This window comes from Lepisosteus platostomus, chromosome 6 (assembly GCF_059453375.1).
Source record: "Lepisosteus platostomus isolate fLepPlt1 chromosome 6, fLepPlt1.hap1, whole genome shotgun sequence".
In the NCBI taxonomy this organism is placed as follows: domain Eukaryota; kingdom Metazoa; phylum Chordata; class Actinopteri; order Semionotiformes; family Lepisosteidae; genus Lepisosteus; species Lepisosteus platostomus.
Window position 1 is genome coordinate 31343147 of NC_142616.1, and position 21183 is coordinate 31364329.

Genomic DNA, 21183 nt, shown 5'->3' on the forward strand with positions numbered 1-21183 from the left:
GTTAGACTCCTGTTTGCTTAATTGATCTAATGTGCTTAAAGATGTTTAGAAAAATCTGGCAGCCCCCTAAGCAGGTGCATTAGGTCAAGACGGAGGTCCTTGACAATTGTTACAGCTTTTCAAAGAAACATTAAGCACATTATTGCTCCACTCAAATAACTGGGAGCTCCTGATCAGTATTGCATTAGTCTTTCCATTAGCCTTTTAACGTGAAGGCTATGCCTAGCTGTTGCTATCAAAGTCATTCCTTGCTGTAGGTGGTATTTTACCAACGTTAATAATTTATAATTATGCTTATCGACATGAACGGTTAGATTTTAAAATTCCCCTGCTTATAGTATACATCATCATTGGTATTTCCCAGACTTACCATCCTAATGTGTAGCAATATTATTACACGTACCGACAGGAAAGGGTTTTGAATACTCCTCAACACCAGCCTTGGACCATGTAAATGAAGTTTTTAAAATCTACATAGTTTAATTATGATCATATTACTAATTGCGGGATACCTATGTATAGCTCACCTCTTTATTGATAACCATAATCTGTTGGAGAGAGATACAAACCTCAATCTCAGCAACTGGGCCCACATGATGTCACATGAGGTTTCTTCACCTTTATGAAAACTCTGAAAAAGTCTGCTTTGTGAATTTAGCTTTTGAAATGGCTTTTCAAAACCAGACCTGTAGAAACAACCACTGTATCCTACATGTTTTCCACAGCAAAATTAGGTCTGATACATTCCCACTGCAATGCCCAGTTTCCAATACAAGGTATATGTGTTCAGCACACATTGTATTGTACCTTTGCAATTTGAATATAATTATTTAGCCCCCATGTGTATAATTTTACATTTAATGAAATTGTGCTGCTGAGATGCAGTGTAAATTGACATTTTAGCATTAACCTTAGCAATTTTCAGGAGGCTTAAACATATAGTGGAAGTTGCCATAAGCAGCAAGTATATAAATTACATAGCAGCCAAAGTACAATCACTCATGAGAAGCATAGTAATTTTATAGTGAGAAAAAGTGAAAAATGTTTTACATCACTGTCTTATAAATACCATAAGCCTGTTATTTAGAACACAACCATGAATATTGTGTTGTTACCTGTTAAAAGGACAACAAATCCCACAACACAAATTTCAATATAAAATTTTAATAAGAAGCAAAATTTACAATAGCAGGTTTAGCTATCCAATGGCTCAAAGATTAAGTCCTATCTTTGAGATCTTAAAACAGTCTAACAACAAATATGAACATACGAAAACATCTCAAAATACAAAAAAACTGCTCAAATGCTTGAACTGTGAGTTTGAAAGTGGTGTCCATGTGAGGAGAAACAGTGATGTCCTCTTCTAAAACATCCCCCGCAGTCCGCCCCCTCTCGACCCCATGCCTCCCGAGCTGCCATAGAATCCTCCACTGCGGCCTGCAAGCAGCAACCACACTGCATGTGAGACAGTCCCAAGCCCCGGGGACATGCACACACAACCACACTGCACGTGAGACAGTCCCAAGCCCCGGGGACATGCACACACAACCACACTGCACGTGAGACAGTCCCAAGCCCCGGGGCCGTGCACACACAACCACACTGCACGTGAGACAGTCCCAAGCCCCGGGGACGTGCACACACAATCACACTGCACGTGAGACAGTCCCAAGCCCCGGGGCCGTGCACACACAACTACACTGAACGTGAGACAGTCCCAAGCCCTTGGGCCGTGCACACACAATCACACTGCACGTGAGACAGTCCCAAGCCCCGGGGCTGTGCACACACAACTACACTGCACGTGAGACAGTCCCAAGCCCCGGGGACGTGCACACACAACTACACTGAACGTGAGACAGTCCCAAGCCCCGGGGCCGTGCACACACAATCACACTGAACGTGAGACAGTCCCAAGCCCCGGGGCCGTGCACACACAATCACACTGAACGTGAGACAGTCCCAAGCCCCGGGGCCGTGCACACACAATCACACTGCACGTGAGACAGTCCCAAGCCCCGGGGACGTGCACACACAACTACACTGAACGTGAGACAGTCCCAAGCCCCGGGGCCGTGCACACACAATCACACTGCACGTGAGACAGTCCCAAGCCCTTGGGCCGTGCACACACAATCACACTGCACGTGAGACAGTCCCAAGCCGCGGGGCCGTGCACACACAACTACACTGAACGTGAGACAGTCCCAAGCCCCGGGGCCGTGCACACACAATCACACTGCACGTGAGACAGTCCCAAGCCCTTGGGCCGTGCACACACAATCACACTGCACGTGAGACAGTCCCAAGCCCCGGGGACGTGCACACACAACTACACTGAACGTGAGACAGTCCCAAGCCCCGGGGCCGTGCACACACAATCACACTGCACGTGAGACAGTCCCAAGCCCTTGGGCCGTGCACACACAATCACACTGCACGTGAGACAGTCCCAAGCCCCGGGGCTGTGCACACACAACCACACTGCAGTTAGACAGCTCCGAGGGCTGTGCACACACATTTACTTTGCTTTCCCCAGCCGTTGTGTATTCAGCTGCACTGGTTTTATTACTTTGGGTAGCTCATTATTATCCTACACACATGGCTTATCTCACATCTGGAGGAAAGATAGCGCCCAAAGGATGTGATTTCCTGATATTGAAGAAGTCTTGTCACAAATACTGGTTTGCTCAGTATCTTGCCACAAATAAGAGAAGCGCACAACTTGGGGTGCAGTTTGAATGCAACGCACTAATAGAGCTGTGTGGAAATTAAATACTCCTAGTGTGGCGTTTACAGTTCATCAAACTAAAGCAATGCTCTGTCACTGCTGATCTATCCCCCCTGACCCTCCAAATCCAGTCCCAACACGTCTGGATGAAACTCAGATTATCACATCACCTTTTCCTTTCTTAAGGATTAGACGCATGATTACAAATCAAACTTTTGTTTCTCCTTAGCCTTCAATCAAGTCCAGTGGAAGGGAGCAGATGATCTTAAAGGAGACACAGACAGCAGGCATCTAATCAGATGCCTTAGAGGTTAGCAGAAAGTTCGCCAATTGCAATTTAGATTTTAGAAAATGAATGACGCCACAATATAATGAGAAGGTGGATTTAAATATAGAATGGCTTTTTAACACCACCAGTTCTTTAAAAATGGTTAAGGTTTTAAAAGTAGCTACTCCCAAAACTGCTCCTGAGGAGGTCAGTGGAATGGACAGTCACTTTTTTGTGTTCGAGTCCCTGTCACTACAATTGCACATTGTTTCTAAAGGGAGAAATCTCCCTGCATTAAACTGAATAGGTGAGGTTTACATTCTTACAGTCTCCAATCTCCTATTTTACATTATTTTTCCCCATTATAAGTGGTTTCACTGTATTTTGTAATTTTATGCTCCCTAACAATGTGTATAATTTTGACCCCCTATATTTGATATTGGAGGCACAAACTGTCTGTAATTTTAGATATATGGTGCTTACCATAACCACCCATATTGTCTGGATTAGCATAGCCACTTTCGTATCCTCCAGATATCCCCATTCTTCCCGCTGACCCATAGCCACCATTGTTACCTGCGTAAATACAAAGAAACAGTCTTCAGATTGTCAATCACCATACTGCATTTCCAAACCATCTATACAACAGGCTCTTCTTACACTTTGTCATTGTATAAGGCGTGAGTCATTTGTCAGTCACTGAAAGCACATAGGGTTTTATGCAAAAGTTTGGGTACCCCTTTTACTGCCACATTTACGGTTTTATTTTTTTCAATCTGTTAAATTCAGCAAATAAATAGTTATCTGTGCATTAAAATTAGCAGAAATATGTCAAGTTTAAGTTTGTTCGCTGCAGAGGTTGTGTTAACTTCTTCTCACTTTGAAAATCAACAAAACATGTCATTTGGGTAGGGGTGCCCAAACTTTTGCATACAACTGTATGACACATATAGCAAAGCATAAGCAGTATGACGATAGCAAACTTTATTCGCACTACACCTCTCCCTGTAACTCTATAAATGCTATAAATGTGTAAAGTGCCAAAGTTACCAGGCAAAACAAGTATGTTAGCCACAGATGGTGCCCTTATATTCTGTCGTGTAATTTAAACAATTATTACATCCTATGGTCAGTTGAAGATAAATTAAACATTAAAAAGATTACTCTACATGTCATTCCTACTGCATCTTACAGTTTTCGTTGTTGAAAAACAGATTGAAGTTCAATCTCATAATCCTGTCAATCGCAGCTACAGATCCTCTAGGAAATCACTCCTTGAAGAAGATATCCTCAAAAACAATAAAGACTTACATTTTTATATACAAGTATACAAATATATAGACAACTAAAGCACTGCTGCAATTTTGTTGAAACTTTGCTTGTATGTAGTTTTCCTGTTTTGTCATATTCCTGTAAATGGTTTACACCAATCTTTTAAAAAGAACTAATATTTCTCCTTCTGTTTTACCTTTTCCAGATTTTGATATAATGCATTATAAAACACATTACTTCATCTTGATAATAATTCTGTTCATGGAAATGTCAATGTAATGTAGCAACAAACCAACAACATTCTAAATTGCTGGTTCCAGTCCGATAAACTGTCGCAATAAGAAAAAGACATACCCATTTCAGAGCCTCCACTGGCTGTCGAGTTCAAAAACAGCTCAATGTACCGATGTTCTAAAATCAAGCAGAGGAGGAAAAAAAAGTTTTTTACTCAATAAATTCAACATAAGTAATCAACACTAAACTTAAGTAGGATCTTTGAAACATTTTGTACTAAAAGATTCATGTCTAAAACATCTTGTCCTGTCTCTAAATGATCTACGTAGAGATCCACTAATCTGCAGATGCTAGGGTCATATTTTAAATTAAAGTACAACATAACTCTAGATATATCAAATTTGCTGAAATGTCCTTTTTTAGCGTACGTACGCATGTGATTTTTATCCTTGGACATGGCTGCTACCGCATCTTCATGCGATCCAAACTCCACATCGGCCTCGCCAGTAGATTTTCCATTGGGTCCCACATCGATGTGAACTCTCACAGGGTTTAACGGAGAAAAGAACTTTTAAAGGAAAAGATAGAAACAAACATTAAAGCAGAGGGTGACACAACTCGATAAATACAGGATTGTTTTTGAAAAAGGATCTAAACCAAAAGAAAAAGGCACTGACTCAGCCTTTCAACTAACAGGGTTTAAAAGTCCGTTATGGGGGAGCACAAGCAAAACTGAGTTACTTATTTCAGTAAGTGACATTTTTCCCATCTCGGTTGTCTTATGTCTTACATTGGCTATATCCGCCTCTGTGGCCCGGAAGGGAAGCCCCCTCATGTGCACAAAGTGCCCACTGTGGAACCCGGAGCTGGCGTCTCCTGCTCCGCTGTACCCATGACCTCCCATTCCTGCAGACAAGCAGACAGAGTTGTGCTCTGAGGCCAGTGCGGCTGACGGGTTTCCAGGTAAAGGACGACGAAAATGGGCAACAGCTGTTCACACACTGATAGCATGGAATAATATGAGCTTTGACGTCAGACTCGTGCCTCTCTCTCCTCCTTCTGTAGTCTGTGCATTATACAGGCTCACGCTTTAATAATCAGCTTGCCTTAAAGGCTATCAATTCTGTCTTCTCAACACCTAGTTTTAAACAAAAATTAGCTCGACTTAACCCTCTGAGGTCAAGCTTATTCCCCAACCCTGTCCTACATGACAAAGTTAAGAAACTACAGTACCTGCAGCCAGTAAGGATAGAAAAAATGGGTTTATTAAATTTAACCAGAAGAAGTACTACACTTACCTCTTCCTCTGTCTCCTCTTATTCTGTCTTCAAACATACCGTTTCCAAAACAATAATTATTAAAGCCATTGTAGTTGTCAAATCCACCATAACCTTAAAAAAAACACATCTTATTTAGCTCAATCATCGGTAAAGTACATACCTTTTTCCTTGAACTTTTGCTCTTTAAAGACTGACTAGTAACAAAGACAATACTTGTCAACAACCTAGGACACAATAACTTGACTGCGAACTCTTTGAAGTGCCAGGATACGACAAAACATTGTTCCCTGCAAACTACAGAAGTGAAGATTTATATACAATCAACGTGTCAACCAACTCTGCACACCACAATGTTGATTCAAGTTCTATGCTTGACAAATTTATATCTGAAAAAAAAGAGTTATTTACATAAATAAGAAAGTTTAAAACTCAAACAACAATGCAGACTTCATTAAGCAAGCAGCATAGCCTTGTCTTTGTGGAAAAGAAAAGGATTTAAGGACAGGACAAAAAATAACACATACTTCATCATTTGTAGCCATTTTAAAATTTAACTGGAACTGAAGCAAAAGAACATTTTCAAGAAGATTTGTACAAAAGCTTGACTGTCTTAATGATAAGGTAATTATTTATGAAAAATGCACAACAACAATAGGCTTACGTATTCTGTAACCACTTCTGAGTAATGATGCAGAACCTAGATAGCTGGAGAGATTCATCTAAATATTGTACGTGTAAAGGATGAGGTTTTAATTAAATAGTATGTTATCCTGAGCAGCACAGTGGCACAGGGATTGGCAATGCTGCCTCTCAGCACTAGGGCCCTGGGTTCAAATCTGGACCTGGGGTGCGATCTGCGGGGAGTGTGCATGTTCTCTCCGGGTTTTAGCAATTCATTCTTCTCCAAATTCGATACCTTTTTTAAGCTGCGCCTGTTGAATCCGAAATGCATAGCCGGTACTAAGAAGCAAGCAGCAGGAGAAACTGAGATTTACCACCACTGTATCCTCCTCCTCCACTGCGCATCTGGTCCAAAACCCCACTGCCACCTCTGCCCGGCCCCGGCCCAAAAAATCCTCCTCGACCCATCATGGGCCTGTCATAGGGTCCCGGCCTCTGAGCCAGCATCCTCCGCGGAAGCTCATAGTACGCCCGGATTTCATTCCTGCTGCTCTTGAAGATCTCAATGTACCTGTGCGGGATCACACATAAGTGACTTACAGTGAAACATACATTCAATCAACATACGCAAGAGCAGAACAGCATTATAGGAAACAAAATATACAAAAGGTAAAACTTGTGGAAATTCTGGAAAAAAAAAACAAAACAAGAAATAGCCCTACACATGAAAAGGGTACCTTTATCTGCAGGGGGGGGGTATTAAAATGGGCACTACATGTATGAAGAGACCAGGATACAGGGGGCAATATGAATGACCAGAGGCAGCATGACCACACTCCTCTAGTTCAGACAGTTCCCTGTCCTTGAAACGCATCATCTCTGTCATTCATGGTGTTCCAGAACATGGCCGGCATTGCTTCATGCACTTTTATCACAGATGGATCACAACCCATGGTGTGGGAGAGACAAGACTTCTTTCAAATACCTCTCAAAGGTATATTTTTCATAAAAAAGGCTCGTACAATTCTGCATTACACAGCGGCTTTAGGAATGTCTAGCTGCCCTCCCTGTGCTCTGTGAATTCTTTCAGACCTCGTAAATGGCAAGATGTCATTACTTCATTCCCAGAAAGAAAAAAAACATATCTTCCCAGTTGCTGATTTCTTTTCTTTTATATCTTTGTAGGTGTATGATCATATCATCTTTGATTTCAATTGAAAGATGCATGACCCCCCACCCCACATAACTTATAACATTAGGTCCCAGCCCAGTCTTTCCATCCCCACCTGTGCCCTATTCTTTCCTTGTGTTTCCCCAGTGCCTTTTCTGCTATCTCCTTTGAAGCAAACTGCACGAAGGCTTCCCCTGTGCTCCTTCCCTGGTAGTCCATCGGCAATGTTATCCCATTTGGCACGATTTTCAACCCTTCAACCCAAGGACAAATAACCCCCGCAAGGGGGGACATGTTAAAAAGCCGTGACATTCCCATCTTCAGCAACAACTTCAAGCAGAAACCTACAATCCCCCCAAATCCCCCTCATTAAAAAAGTAGATCATTCCTTGTAAATACGATTTCAGATGGGCAATGTTGACATAAAAATCTGCCTCTGTTTCACCTACACCAAAACATTTTAACCATCAGTTTTTCTTGAGTTTTCTCAACAGTGTGTTCAAATGCAAAAGGAGCAGCTTTGGTACACAAGATGATATGGATTTTATTATATATATATATTATATGATATTAGCATTTTAGCAATGGCCTTTCATGGTCTTTTAGGGTGCATTTATGACATTTAATTGTTTCAGTACAACATGAATCTTATTGCTCAGATTTTAATTACTGAACCTCAGAGAGCATTATATCTTAAAGCTCAGATTTCACCTTAATAAAGGCTCTTAATTATGCTTCCCAAAAGTAAAAATACTGACACATTCAGATAAAAACATGGCTCAAAATGCTTGTAACTAAATGAAGAATTCTCTTCTTTTGCAAATGAACATTTTTTTTCATTAAATTATAGAATCTTGAATTCAATTAATACCTAATATATGGCTGTTCTGTGTTACACAAAAAACAAATTGCTTGAATGCTTTCTCTGCGTTGTTAAAAAAATATTTTTGCGGTGACTTGATTTTGACCAGCAGAAAGCCTCAACACCAATATGTCAATCACATTCCTAAATGTCACCACCACGTACACCAGTGCTTTCTCATACTAATTATTTAATACCAGAAGGACTTAAAGGCAACAGAAATACTGAACATGCCATCTCTCAACTGAGTCCTACCACGAGATATACACAGGTTGTGCTAAGAAACACATCTGTGGCTTAAAGTGTGTTGAGGGCAGCAAAAAGCATGATAATGATCTAATCTCCTAAAAGTTACATGTTCTAAAATATCCTAAAATGGATAAATGATTCAGCTCATAGAAGATTAATTCAAACCCATCCTCCAAATAAAATGTATTGCGGAATAACTCAATGTTAGCATTTTAACAGCCGTTTTCATGTCAATACCTAGAGTATTTAACAGCCAAGATATGTACTAGACTGTTGGTTTTCAGAGGAAAATATAGATCCTTTCCATGCAATAACGAAAAAGTGATGAAAAACACAAACCTGTAGCCCTAATATATTTTAAATCATTATCATAATGTAGTTTCCATATAGTATGCGAGAACTAGAAGATCTGTCACTGGCCAAGAGTAAAAAGAAGGTGAGTGAAGGGTTAGAAAAAACAGGTACCTGCAAAGAACTGAACTATCTCCTCCTTACTGCAGCCGAAGGGCAGTCCTCGCAGCCGCACCATGCACCCACTGCAGTTGTCATAGTCAGTGGGACCACACCTCTTCAGGACCCAGTCCATCTCACTCCTGTTCGACTTAAACACTGCGGGAGCAACAGACAAGAGGCTACTGGGGCGCCATGCACAACCTCAAATCAGAACAACGTTCTGACTGGTACAGAATCCCAGCAGGCCCAGAATACCCGCCTGTATTGAGTGCTTGCCCAAAATGTTGTCGCATGCATTCTGAGGGCCTTTCTTTTCGAAATACAAAACGAGGAATACAGTTTCTGAGAAGTGTAAAGAACCTTTTCACCACAGTTCTAACAGGTCTTACAAATTCACAGCTATTAAGACCTAACGAGCTCACTCCACATTAAACAGAAAAGGCTTCAGTGAGTCTCTAGATAAGGGGAAAAAAAACATTCACCCTTCCATTAAAGGGGAACTGTAACACTATTTTTATATTTTGGGGTTAGAAAGATGAGTGAAAGGATGAGTGCATTTCAAACCATTAAAAAAGCAAACTGTACACGGTAACTTATAAAACCTCCAATTTACATCACAAAACAGATTCAATTTCCAGGTATGCGCAGCACCATATTGTGTGATTCAGAATGAGGCAACAAACTGGTCACGTGATGCGGCCCGGTGACATTGTAAACAAGCAGACTTGTGAATCTGTTTTAATCCAATAGAAATATCGCTCTTGACTTTGGAGACAGTTTTACCCACAAATACTTCTTACTTGTTAACTCTGTTTCAGGTTCACGTTGGCACATTTCTGCAGTGAAATGTCTGCTGCACAACCTGTACTTATTCGCTTGTACATCACATTACATTAGTCATTAAGGTGACTAGTGAGCAGGAAGGGCCGCTTCACGTCACAATTTGCGTCGCAACTCTAGCTCTCTTCCGTGGTGAGACCAGTGGTTTGCAACAACATGGTGTCTTACAGTACTTCCACAAAGTTAATCATTTTGTGCTTAATTCGAAATTTGTAAAATATTTCTAGAACATCAATGAATTTATTTTGCTACCAAGATTTAATAACCCATCTGAGAAACTGGGACTGCAGTTCCCCTTTAATTCTGAAAGATTACAAAATTTTACAATAAACTAGCTAGAATTGATATTTGAGAGGTTAAAATTTCAGAGTGTGTAGTCTGTGTTTCTCCAGCTTATAGAAAGTCACTCCAACAAGATACAGTACAATAGTTACAAAATAATGCCACCATTTACCTTCAATATATCTATGGCCCATGTATTTACGATCCTTTGCGATTGCATTTTTGAAATCCTCTGCTGTTTTCAGCTCAACGAAAGCTTCTCCACTGGGCCTTCCCTCTTTTGAGTAGGTGAAGCACACACCATTCACTCCACCTACTATGTTGCAATCTGTAACAGGAAATGATCATTTTGTTATGCGAAAAATTAAATGAACAGCATTTTCTTCAAAGATGAGCTCAAACTTATTCATATTTAGAACAATATAAAATAATAAAATGTTTCTACTGCAGTGTGGCCACAACATATTACAAAATGGGTTATTTTGCTTACATAGTTAGAACATTTCCTGGTATCACTAAAATTCAGCTGGATACAGATTTTCCATCTACTCCTGGAAGAACAGCATCAAGAAATGAATAATTTAATTTGATTAAAAAATGTGGCACTAAATTGTAAGTGTGAGGTTTCTTTTTGAAAGGGGCATTTGTTTTGGGGCAGTATAGTTCAAGGGAAAAGAGCTAAACTGAATTCTGAACAAGGTCAAACTGTACAAAGATCTAGATCAGGCAAACTGTTCTAGATGTCCTGTATCAGACAGTAACTTCACTACAGGCCTGACCCAGTTTGGCTTGTGAACTCCGGCGGTTTGGCAAGAAACAGGGAACAGGCTTCAGGTCTTTGCTGTTCAGTACAACGTCTCACCTGAGAAGAAACCTGCTACTTCTTCCTGCGTGCAGGACCAAGGCAGACCCCGAATTCGGACTACAAACCCCTCCTCATTCAGCGACATTTCCCCCAGCTCTTCAAAACCAGCTGCTGAAAAAGAAAACATAAGTTGAGCATTGCTTCATTATTTGCCTGATAAAATAGCCTACAAAAATTTAAACACTACACCATTAGTTCAAAATTGAGTCTGGGGGGGTGACTAATATCTGTCCATCTTCTTCTCCTGTCCCATCCATACCCTGGGCAGTCTTCAGAAACCTTTCAGCATCAAATTAGACATAGCATAAAGGAAAATCCTCAATGCTCCAAAACCAGAAGGAAACATTTTAAACATATAGGGACTCCTAAAATAGCGTCCTGGGTTCGGTTTTTTCTTGCAATTTGATTTGGGTCGATTTGTTATGAATATGGACTCTTTAGCAATTGTGATGTTTCCCATGTTTCAGTATCACTTCGATAGGTGTCTCTTGGTGAAAGAAACTAAAGTCCAAAAATAGCTTTTTTTTTTTTGGAGGCCAGTGAACTTCCATGACACAAATGACGGTCATGTGGGCTATCTGAACGCTTCCGCTTACACATCGCCTAGAAACGCCCACAGTCTTGAAAGGTTGAAGCTTTAAAAATGCAACCCACAAGCACACACCCCTTTGGGTGGTCAACGTGCACTTTTACTCACGTCAAGCAGGGGGAACCACTGACATGCACTGTGCCGACAATTCTACATCAGAAACGTGACATCGATTTTACAAAGGCTGTTTGAATTTCCAGGGAAAGATCACACTAAGGACTAAATGAAATTACCCAGAGCGGTTTAAAAAGGGAAATCAGAAGGGAATACTACTACCGTACTACTGCAGTCACTTTATTTTCTCTCTCTTGCCAAAAGCCTGTCGGAAAGCGATGGCCTCATCATCCCTTTTCACCTTAACGACCTTTCCAGCACACTTACGACCGTATCAGGGGTAAACAAACTAACACGTCGTGGGAAAGGTTGAACAAGCAGCTCACCACGCCTTTCATTTGTAACCTCTCATTTCGTATGACGTTAAAAAGAACCGTAAACGCTGCAGAGAGCTTTAAGTAAATAGTCTGAATTATGTCAATTTAATCCACCACCATTCCGAGTCTCCAGACACCTAGACCTATTCTACCCAAGAAAAGCGCCATTAAAAATTTGAGACAAAGCTAAAATATCGCAGAAAGGGCTTTGCACTGTATCGGTACATGTTTATCTGAATTCACTCCAAACCTCAGTAATAACATCCGATCACGGTTAAGATCTGTCTTCCTCTAGGAAAGTAGGCCTAACGCACACCTGCAGTTTACAAGTTTTCCTCATTAAATATTGTTTTTAACTTCGTGCGTAGTTTCCAGATATCCATTCTCATACAGTGCAGTCACAAAATCTACCTTTTACTACATTAGGCCTAAATAAAATCAAACATACCCCCTGCAAGGTTAGACTCCCGACGTACACTAAGAATATGATATTAGGCGTCAATGATTCTGTTTTACAAAATGTAAATACAAATACAAACTTCTTTCGAGATATTTTACATAAGGAGATAATTTTTAATGTTTCTCACCGTGTCTCAGCACCAAAGCAGAGCCAAGTATAAAGCAATAGCTCGCCGAAACATATTATCGCGAGAAGGTAGTACAGTATTGTGCCCAAACGAGGTTTCATTTAATTTTACCTTATGTGAAGTCGTATGGTAGCCATGATGAATTTGGGCAATAAGTTTCTATAGATGGAAGATTTTAGCCGTCTTACATTTCATTTTTTGGCTGAATGGCACCAATACTTCAAAATTGTAATATACCTCTTAAAGAGGTTTTAATTCTTAATATGTCAGCCTTTCCATTTTCATGTCATTTATGTGTTTTTATTAATTCCCCAAAACAGCAGCCACTGTTCATTATTATACTTTAAATTTAATTTAATTGGTGGATAATATATTTCAAAACATTTGTTAAGGATTCTGAACTAAAACGCTTTCACTGTATTTTGTTTAATTGTTCTTCAGTTTATAAGTATTTTTTTTCTCTGCCGTTTTTCATAATTATTTTTCATAAAAGCCCTAAAGAAAGTTTTAAAATAAAAATTACACCCAATTCAACATGCAATTTAGAAGAAGTGAAAACTGCCATAAAAACCCACGTAAAACGAACCACACCCTACAACAAGTTATTAGGGCACTGCAATTAAAATGAGCATTAATAACATTATAAGTTAGTTGTTCAACAAAGGCAGTTGAAATGTTATACAGACTTTGTAAAGTTTGTTATAAATTAAAACCTGTGCAAAATTATACAACATTAACACTAGTTTATATATATGAAGTATAGAGATGTAATCATGCGATGAGTTTAGTGCCCGTTTGGGTAACACTACGGTGGTCCACCTCAGTACTGATTGTAACTGTGTAAAAGTGGCTAGAAAAACTGGCAATTCGGATGACCAAAATGATCGTTATCTTCTTGGGGAGGTGGAAAAACATTAATACTCAAACAGGGATTTAACTATAATGGATTTGCGATGTGTACTGTAACTTTAATTCAGGGGCGTTTTACACGTAGCCTATGGTTGTACAGTACGATCACACTTATCTGTGGGTAATATTACTTTAGGACTTCAGGGAAAACAGTTTATTTTCGGGGAGATTTGTGGTACGACGTAAGAAACAATGGAGATTCCCATATTTACTGTTGATGCGTTTACTAACAAACCCTTTGAAGGGAACCCAGCTGCGGTCTGCCTTCTCCAAAACGTAAGTTTTGTAAAAGCCTCGGAGATTTAGATCATGGATCTATAAAAAGGTTGCTCTTCCATGTCGTTTACTTTGGAAGTTACGCTAAAAAGCAGCACCAGTTTAAATACCATTGTCTATGTATTCAGAAACGATTACCACTTAAGATCACAAGAGACATAGTAGTATTGGTGGATTAATTTGGTCATGCTGCATCGTGGTTTAAGAATCACGCGTAGGTGGTGTGAAAATGTAATCACTCCGTGCATTTCTAATGTTTTATTTTCTTGTCTACACATTTTGTATCCAGGCGAATAGAGAATCATTCAGCCCTTCTTCTACTAGGATATAATCGGAAAATCGTACACTTGTCAGTTTGACAAGTGATATATCATTTACATGCGCTCCCCAGCAGCCTGGATTGCAGTCCTCAGTACAATACAACTGAACTGTGTTTACAGCAAGAAGCCCGGTGATTCCCGACATGTAGAACTGAGAATCACATTACTATCCCACCTCAGTGCAGAAAGGGAAAAAAGTCTTAATGCATTGCCATCTGCTATTATGTGTTGTTTGCGAATCTTCAGTCATTAATATTGATTCCCCAATGACAATGAAACGTTCTAAACCTTAAATGTACACAATTCTATGGAGTAAGAATAAAACCTTGGTATAAAGGTTTTAAAGAAACTTTTGTCTTCTGTGTTATGTGAGCTAAACGTCCATTTGTTTATTCGATTCAGGAATTAACTCAAGACCTTTACCAGAAAATTGCAGCAGAAATGAACCTATCCGAAACAGCTTTCCTTCAGATATTAAATTCTAGAGACGACTTTAATTCAGGTAATGCCTTGCCTTGTATTTTATCACTATTTTATGTTTTCCCTATTTTTAGGTAATGACTACAGACTAGAAATCAAGCTGATATTAATGGTGGAGACAAGGGATTAACAATGTACCGTAACAGATTCGGGTTCTCGGGCTTGTGCCCTCACTGCTCCTGCCCCAGTTCGTCCCTCACCGCATGGGCGCAAACCCACGTCACCAGCGTCGCTCAACAGACGTCTTGCCGGCTGAGCTAAAGAAGACTTCCCTCATCCTCTGCGGCCAACATCCATGTTATGCACAGGGGCCTATTCGCCACATTGGTGTGAGAGTGGGATGGGATTGCCCTTCACCGAGGACGATGAATTAAACCGGGGGAGAAGTGTAACGAATAGGCCCCTGCGCATGACAGGGATGTTGACTTTCCGGCTTCCGGTCAAATTCCGCGTAGACTTTAAAATCCTCATGCTCACGTATAAGGCTTTACATGGCTTGGCACCTCAATACCTGTCTGAACTTTAATCGCCCTACTCCCCACCTCGCAACCTCCGCTCTTCAAATTCTGCCCTCCTTACTGTCCCCCAAGCCCGTCTACATTGTATGGGCGACAGGGCCTTCTCCTGCTATGCCCCCAAGCTCTGGAACTCTTTGCCCAAGGATATTAGAGAGTCACCTTCTCTAAACTCCTTCAAATCCAGACTCAAAACCTTCTTCAGAAAAGCCTTTACTTAACTGGTTCCATTCTTCACCCCTCTGCTCTTCTTAATACAACCTTCTACGGTCTCCTCTATTGTTATTGTTGTATTGCTGTAATTATAATTGTGTCCTATCTTGTGAAATCTTCTTATTTATTCTTGTAGTCTTCTTATTTATTGTTATTGTCATCCTGTAAAGCGCTTTGAGAAGCCATCTTTAAAGGCGCTATATAAAATAAAGTTCATTATTATTATTATTGACCGCCAGGGCTGAGGAAGGTCTTCTTTAGCTCAGCTGGCAAGGCCCAGTTTGCGCCCATGTGGTGAGGGACGAACTGGGGTGGGAGCGGCGATGGCACAAGCCCAAGAACCTGAATCCGTTACAATACTTTTTTTAGAAATGTACCTCAGATTTAACAGTACAGTAGCTAAAGAGGGTGGTTGTCAAGACTTGTGAACCCCAAGTGTAGTTGAGGCGGTGTTTAGCAGGTTGTCCTGAAGGACAGGGACCCTCAGCTCTCTTCTCACTCTTGCAGGGTCTCGCTTTGGGCTGCGCTGGTTTACACCCACCAATGAGGTGCCTCTTTGCGGACATGCGACTTTGGCTTCTGCTGCTGTATTGTTTTACGTGAAAAGTAAGAACCTACAGCTTCGAAGTGTCAGAATTACTCTTCTTAGCAAGATGAAGTGACTTTTTTTTGTGCTAATGTTGTTATCTCCTATCTTTGTTTACTTTTGTAAAAATGTCCTATATAAATAAAGGTTATATAATTATTATTATAAAAAAATAATGCTTAGCCACATGGAACTATTTCTATCCAATGGCTCAACCTACTGTGGGGTCCAACATAGACTGGCGCTGTTGTGTTTAAATACAGGATTTCAACTGAAATCTTTCCTTTTTTTCTTTTTAATCAACCATGTGGAATAGTACAGTGTTTCTGTGCTCTGGATGCAGAGATTCGCTGGGCTTTCCTTCCACTCCATCTCAGCTCTAAATCAAACCACAGAGCTAATGATTCACTCAGCTGAACCTTTAGACCCCTTTCCTAGTCTAGAGCAGGTAATAATTAAAGAGACAACAAAAACACACTGCACTCTGACCTTGATCAATGGGAGCCTTAGAATAGCCAATGACAACTTAACCAACATTTCCACTGCAGCTGCCTGTGCCCAAGAAAGATGAAGAGAGCGAGCAAACACATTCTGAAATGCTGTATTGCAAAAAGCCCTTCGGCTTCTTTTACAGAAAGAAAGGCTTTTTAGGTTTTTTACAACCATAGAACGCAGGAGCCCAGTGTCAGTGTTGCACAGGGCCACAGGGCTCCCTCTGTTCATGCCCATGCTAGCAAGGGCTTGGCCTGTGGGGTATTCTCAAGTTTCTCCAGATGACCTGCCAGTTACTTTGGCAGGGTTTGGTTAGTTATGCACTGACTGCTAGGAGTTCTCCAAGAAGAATTGAATCAAATCATCCAGGTGGATGCTCCACATTGGTGGTGGTAGAGGGGAGTCCCCATCACCTGTTAAGCGCTTTGAGTGGAGTGTCCAGAAAAGCGCTATATAAGTGTAAGCTATTATTATTATTAAATCATTTTTCTTCTGGATAACATTTTATTTTCCAGAAAATGCAAACGCGACGCTCGTTTTCGAAACACTGAGTGGAGAGCTGTATGCCCGACGGGAAGGAAACCGTATTGTACTGGATTTCCCTATTTATAAGCCGACAGTCCAGGTGCGCTCTATGAACAAATCCAGCAGTTCTTAAAAATAAAAGTTGGGAATGGTTCTATATGCTTTTCTTAACCAGATGCCAAACTGTAGCAAAACCCTTGGTATCTTCCAAGTAGTGTTTAGTTCACTTCTGTTAAATTTGATTTACTTCATATATTTAATTTCGTCTTTGTTTGCAAGTCTTTGGTTTAATATACAACCATAAGTAGAAAACATCCTTGTTCAGGAGACTTGTTGCTGTAAAAAAGTTTGTTCTTTTACAGGACCCAAATGAAGTGAAAGAACTGATAAAGGTGAGTTGGCTTGTTACTTGCAATGGCTAAATTGCTAGTAAAATTATCTTAATTGTCCAGAGGTTTAAGGAATAACATGAAATGCAATGCTGAAAACCTTAATGTCCTGTTTTCTTTTCCTGACCTCTGCTTTGAAAATTTCTCCATGAATTAAAAAACAATTGTCGATGAAACCTTATCTTGAATTTTATAGGTAATGAAGGAACTTTCAGTTTTCCAAGAGCCATCTGCCTCAAATGGTTTATACTATATATTCAGCCCAGTAAGTTTTCCAATATGGTGATCCGAAAACTTCAACTTGTAGTTCGCTACCAGATATTTAAGCATTCCTTAGCAAAGATAAAATATTTTTTGCAAAGAATTTAGGTCACATGAAATGTACCTGAAGAGATATGCAGCATGGCAGTTATAAAGGCAAATTGCCCTTGCTGGTCAAAACAGTATGTAGCTAGAACAGAACAGCATGGAAACGCACAAGATATCCATCCATTTTCTAATGCTTTTCCAATTCAGGGTCGCAGGGGAGTCAGAACTTATCTCAGCAAGGAATAAACGTGAGGCGGGGTATACCCTGGCCAGGATACCAGTCTATCACTGAGCACACAGACACAAACATGCACACACTCACGCCAGGGACAATTTTCCCAGAAGTCAGTTAACCTACCAGGATGTTTCTGGAATGTGGGAGGAATCAGAATGAGGGGGAAAATCACACAGATAGCACCCCAGGTCCTCAATTGAACTTGAGGCCCCAGGACGGCAAGGTAGCAATGCTAACCACTGTAATCACAGTAACCGATCACCACATTGATTGGCCTCTCTTTCTGTCCCCTGCTCCCGCCTCTCGCTCCTCCTCTCTCCCAGCTTTTGTTCTCCCGCTACATTACCTTTGCTTACTGCCCTGTCTTTCTCACACCTGAAGAAGGCTCCACGGCCAAAACGTTGTGTTTTCTTTCTTTCTTTTTTTCAGCATGGAATAAACCTATTACTTGTTCCACTGCACCACTATGCCACTTTCCCATGTTAAATAAGTTTGAACTGTTACAGAGTGCAGCTGGCGAGGTGGCTGTTCAAGATGTGCGTTACTGCGCTGTCACCAAGAAGTTGCTAGTACGACTCCCCGACACCTGTGACAGGTAAGAAGTGATGCTTCAGGCCTTGACTTGCTACATCCATATTCAGCCCATTTTAGGATTTCCTGAAAGGATAGTAACCTTGCTTTCAAATCTACTCAGTTTGTAAATCCACACTCCATTTTTCTATGTCATAGTCTCCTATGTCTCCTGACATTCTGTTGAATCTGGAAACCAGTCTCTTTTAATCACTGCGTGCAGAGATTCCTTTACCTGTCAGACTTGTAGACTGATGTTGGAGCATTGGTTTTGTCTCGTCTAAACCAATCCTTTTCTGGATTTACCTGGCAGGGTTGTAAAAGTTGCATCAAACAGGGCCTTTGGGATTGTGATCTGGAACAGTTGTCTCCAAATTCTCCCCCTGTATTTAAAAAGATCTAACCCCAAACATCAGGATTTCAGCAAGGATGAAATCAGGATGTGCCATGCTGGCAGCCCTTCTGGAGAACAGCCTCATCTAAGATTTGTTTGGTATGTGCGATTTGTGGATGTGCGTCAGGAAGTGTTGTTTTTGAGTGTGGTTTCAGGTCCATGCTGGAGTCTTTGAAGCCAGACCCCCGGTCTCTGATGCAAAGTGACAGCACTGGTAAAGTGAAAGGACTGATCCTCACACTTAAAGGAAACCCCCAAGGGCAGCCTGGCTATGATTTCTATTCCAGATACTTTGCTCCATGGAATGGTGTTTCTGAGGATCCAGTGACAGGTGGGTTAGTTGCCATTTCCTTTAATTCATTTTCTGTTTAATATTTGATGTACTGTACAAACTAGTGCTAGACAAAAAAAAATAGTGATTAGTACTGGTCCTCTTGTTATACAAACACTTCTCATAACCATTACATAGAGGACCAAGGCCAGGTACTTAACAAAGGCTTTCATGTTAATGTGATTATCTGGCAAAACAATGAACTGTTATGTAAGGGATCAGACATTTCATTGGCATGCCACAGGTTTGTTTACAAAAAAAAAGATGACACTCTTCTCTCCTGCAGGCTCTGCGCACACTGTGCTCAGCAGCTACTGGTCAGAGCAGCTGGGAAAGCAGAAGATGCTGGGTAAGTATTCATTTCTTTCTGGAAATGTATGAACCAACATTGCATCCTCTAAATGAGCTTTGGGGAGAATGAAAAAAAATATTGTGTGTGCCTCTTTAAAAACAGGTAACAGGACTGACTTGATTTTACCCAAAAAAGGGAGATTTTTGTCTGTTAAGCATTGCTCAAAATTTGAATGTTTATTTTTTTTTACCAAGAATTATATTACCTGCCAAAAACTAAACTCCCTAACACCTCTGCTTTGACTGGGCAAATGAGATTCTAGCAAGAGGAGTAGCTCAGCCAGGAGTGACAGGCCTTCACTGGCACTATTATCAGGCTGACTGCCATCAATGCTCTTTGTAGCGTTCCAGTGCTCTCGGCGTGGAGGGGAGCTCAGGCTGTCCGTGAGGGAGGACGGGAGAGTGGACATAGCTGGTGAAGCAGTCATTGTTCTGCAAGGAAAGCTCACGCTGTAGACTCTCCTGATGAAAGCCTGCAGTCCCGCGCTCACAAAATCACCAGACTCACGGCACTGAGCGAAACGTCTACATCCAGTCCACACTGCTCTTCATTTTTAAGACTGCGTGCAGTTTTTTTTTGCTTATCCCACTGAAGATTCTGTTAACCTTGCAGACGTCCCAGGGGTTTGGGTGTTATTACACTAGTTTGTTTTCCACTTTCTGTGCGCCCGAGATCCGAGACAGATTCACCCAAAGTGACTGAACTTTGCCTTCCAAGTTCCAACATTGCAGGGGACTTAAGGTTGATAGAAGGCATTTATCAGCAGCAGCCAATAATGACATTTATATGGAATTAACAACTATTTGCCTCGTCTTGCTCCTACAACCCGGAATTAGTTTGGAAGAGACAAAGACCGCAATCTAAAAGAAGAATTTTCATCTCATCACCTTCAGTGAAGCTTTGGTCATCTGCTAATGGGAAACATACTGGACCTTAATATAACAACAAAAACGAACTGCATCCTGCAGTGCTCAAGGGAGTCTGTATGTCTTCCAGGCATGGCCCAATCAAAGGATACCAGTGGAGACCAGCTCTGATCTACACCAGTCACAATGACCTCCCTTTTACTTACTGAGAGCTTCAGAAGATGTTTAATGAACTTTAATGAAACAGAGTTCAGAACACACAACAGTATGCTCACACAACAGTTCAAACAACTGCACACAAGCATACTTTAGGAATCACACCCTCTCTAGGTGATCCTTTAGGCAACTGTTAAAATGTAAGCTCATGAGGCTTATTAAACAAACACATTCCTATTACCATGTTGTCAAAATACCCAATCCTACCTGGTGTCATCTCATTTCCAGTGGTAAACGTGATTAAAGCAAGCAAAGAAAATTGTTCTATAAATTCAATAGCACATAAATGTTAGGGGATAAAGAGAAACATTACATCTCCATAATAGAATTTAGCCTTTATTCTTTATAAACAGTGGATATACAGTATATACTCAGATTAAAAAAGTAAAAAAAAAACTTTACAAAATATCTACAAGACACTGAAAATAAACATCTAAATCCTCATAAGACTGGCAAAACATTATCAGCAG

At 40.7% G+C, this 21183-nt stretch overlaps 2 protein-coding genes across 5 annotated transcripts; one reads left to right on the forward strand and one right to left on the reverse strand.

Moving 5' to 3' along the window:
- Window positions 1-1148: 1148 nt before the first annotated feature.
- hnrnph3 (heterogeneous nuclear ribonucleoprotein H3 (2H9)) lies at window positions 1149-12821 on the reverse strand. Of its 4 annotated transcripts, none has more exons than XM_088635377.1 (12): window positions 12736-12821; window positions 11126-11239; window positions 10436-10591; window positions 9154-9297; window positions 7693-7831; window positions 6781-6977; window positions 5804-5896; window positions 5296-5411; window positions 4938-5073; window positions 4626-4682; window positions 3483-3575; window positions 1149-1437 (listed from the first exon to the last, which is right to left on the reverse strand). In XM_088635377.1, exons 2-12 carry the CDS (start codon window positions 11211-11213, stop codon window positions 1364-1366), a joined length of 1293 nt encoding a protein of 430 aa, XP_088491503.1. In that variant the 5' UTR covers window positions 11214-11239; window positions 12736-12821; the 3' UTR covers window positions 1149-1363. The 4 variants fall into 4 exon arrangements, with proteins under 4 accessions (XP_088491503.1, XP_088491504.1, XP_088491505.1 ...); XM_088635378.1 differs by having other exon boundaries at window positions 11126-11236; window positions 12736-12798; XM_088635379.1 differs by lacking the exon at window positions 12736-12821 and adding an exon at window positions 12597-12703.
- Window positions 12822-13682: 861 nt separating this feature from the next.
- LOC148661519 (phenazine biosynthesis-like domain-containing protein) lies at window positions 13683-21160 on the forward strand. Its single transcript, XM_088635382.1, has 9 exons — window positions 13683-13920; window positions 14643-14742; window positions 15956-16054; window positions 17042-17151; window positions 17414-17443; window positions 18491-18579; window positions 19104-19279; window positions 19566-19628; window positions 19974-21160. The coding sequence occupies exons 1-9, from the start codon at window positions 13837-13839 to the stop codon at window positions 20084-20086; spliced, it is 864 nt and encodes a 287-aa protein (XP_088491508.1). The 5' UTR covers window positions 13683-13836; the 3' UTR covers window positions 20087-21160.
- The last annotated feature ends 23 nt before the right edge of the window (window positions 21161-21183 follow it).

Excerpts from the sequence above, each read along its gene's own strand:
- hnrnph3 (XM_088635377.1), bottom strand. The coding sequence starts at position 11,213 with ATGTCGCTGAATGAGGAGGGGTTTGTAGTCCGAATTCGGGGTCTGCCT. Across the intron at positions 10,592-11,125 it reads AGTAGCAGGTTTCTTCTCAG|ATTGCAACATAGTAGGTGGA; the intron begins GTGAGACGTTGT and ends TTCCTGTTACAG. Across the intron at positions 4,683-4,937 it reads CAAGGATAAAAATCACATGC|AACATCGGTACATTGAGCTG; the intron begins GTACGTACGCTA and ends GCTTGATTTTAG.
- LOC148661519 (XM_088635382.1), top strand. The coding sequence starts at position 13,837 with ATGGAGATTCCCATATTTACTGTTGATGCGTTTACTAACAAACCCTTT. Across the intron at positions 14,743-15,955 it reads TAGAGACGACTTTAATTCAG|GGTCTCGCTTTGGGCTGCGC; the intron begins GTAATGCCTTGC and ends TCACTCTTGCAG. Across the intron at positions 19,280-19,565 it reads TTCTGAGGATCCAGTGACAG|GCTCTGCGCACACTGTGCTC; the intron begins GTGGGTTAGTTG and ends TCTCTCCTGCAG.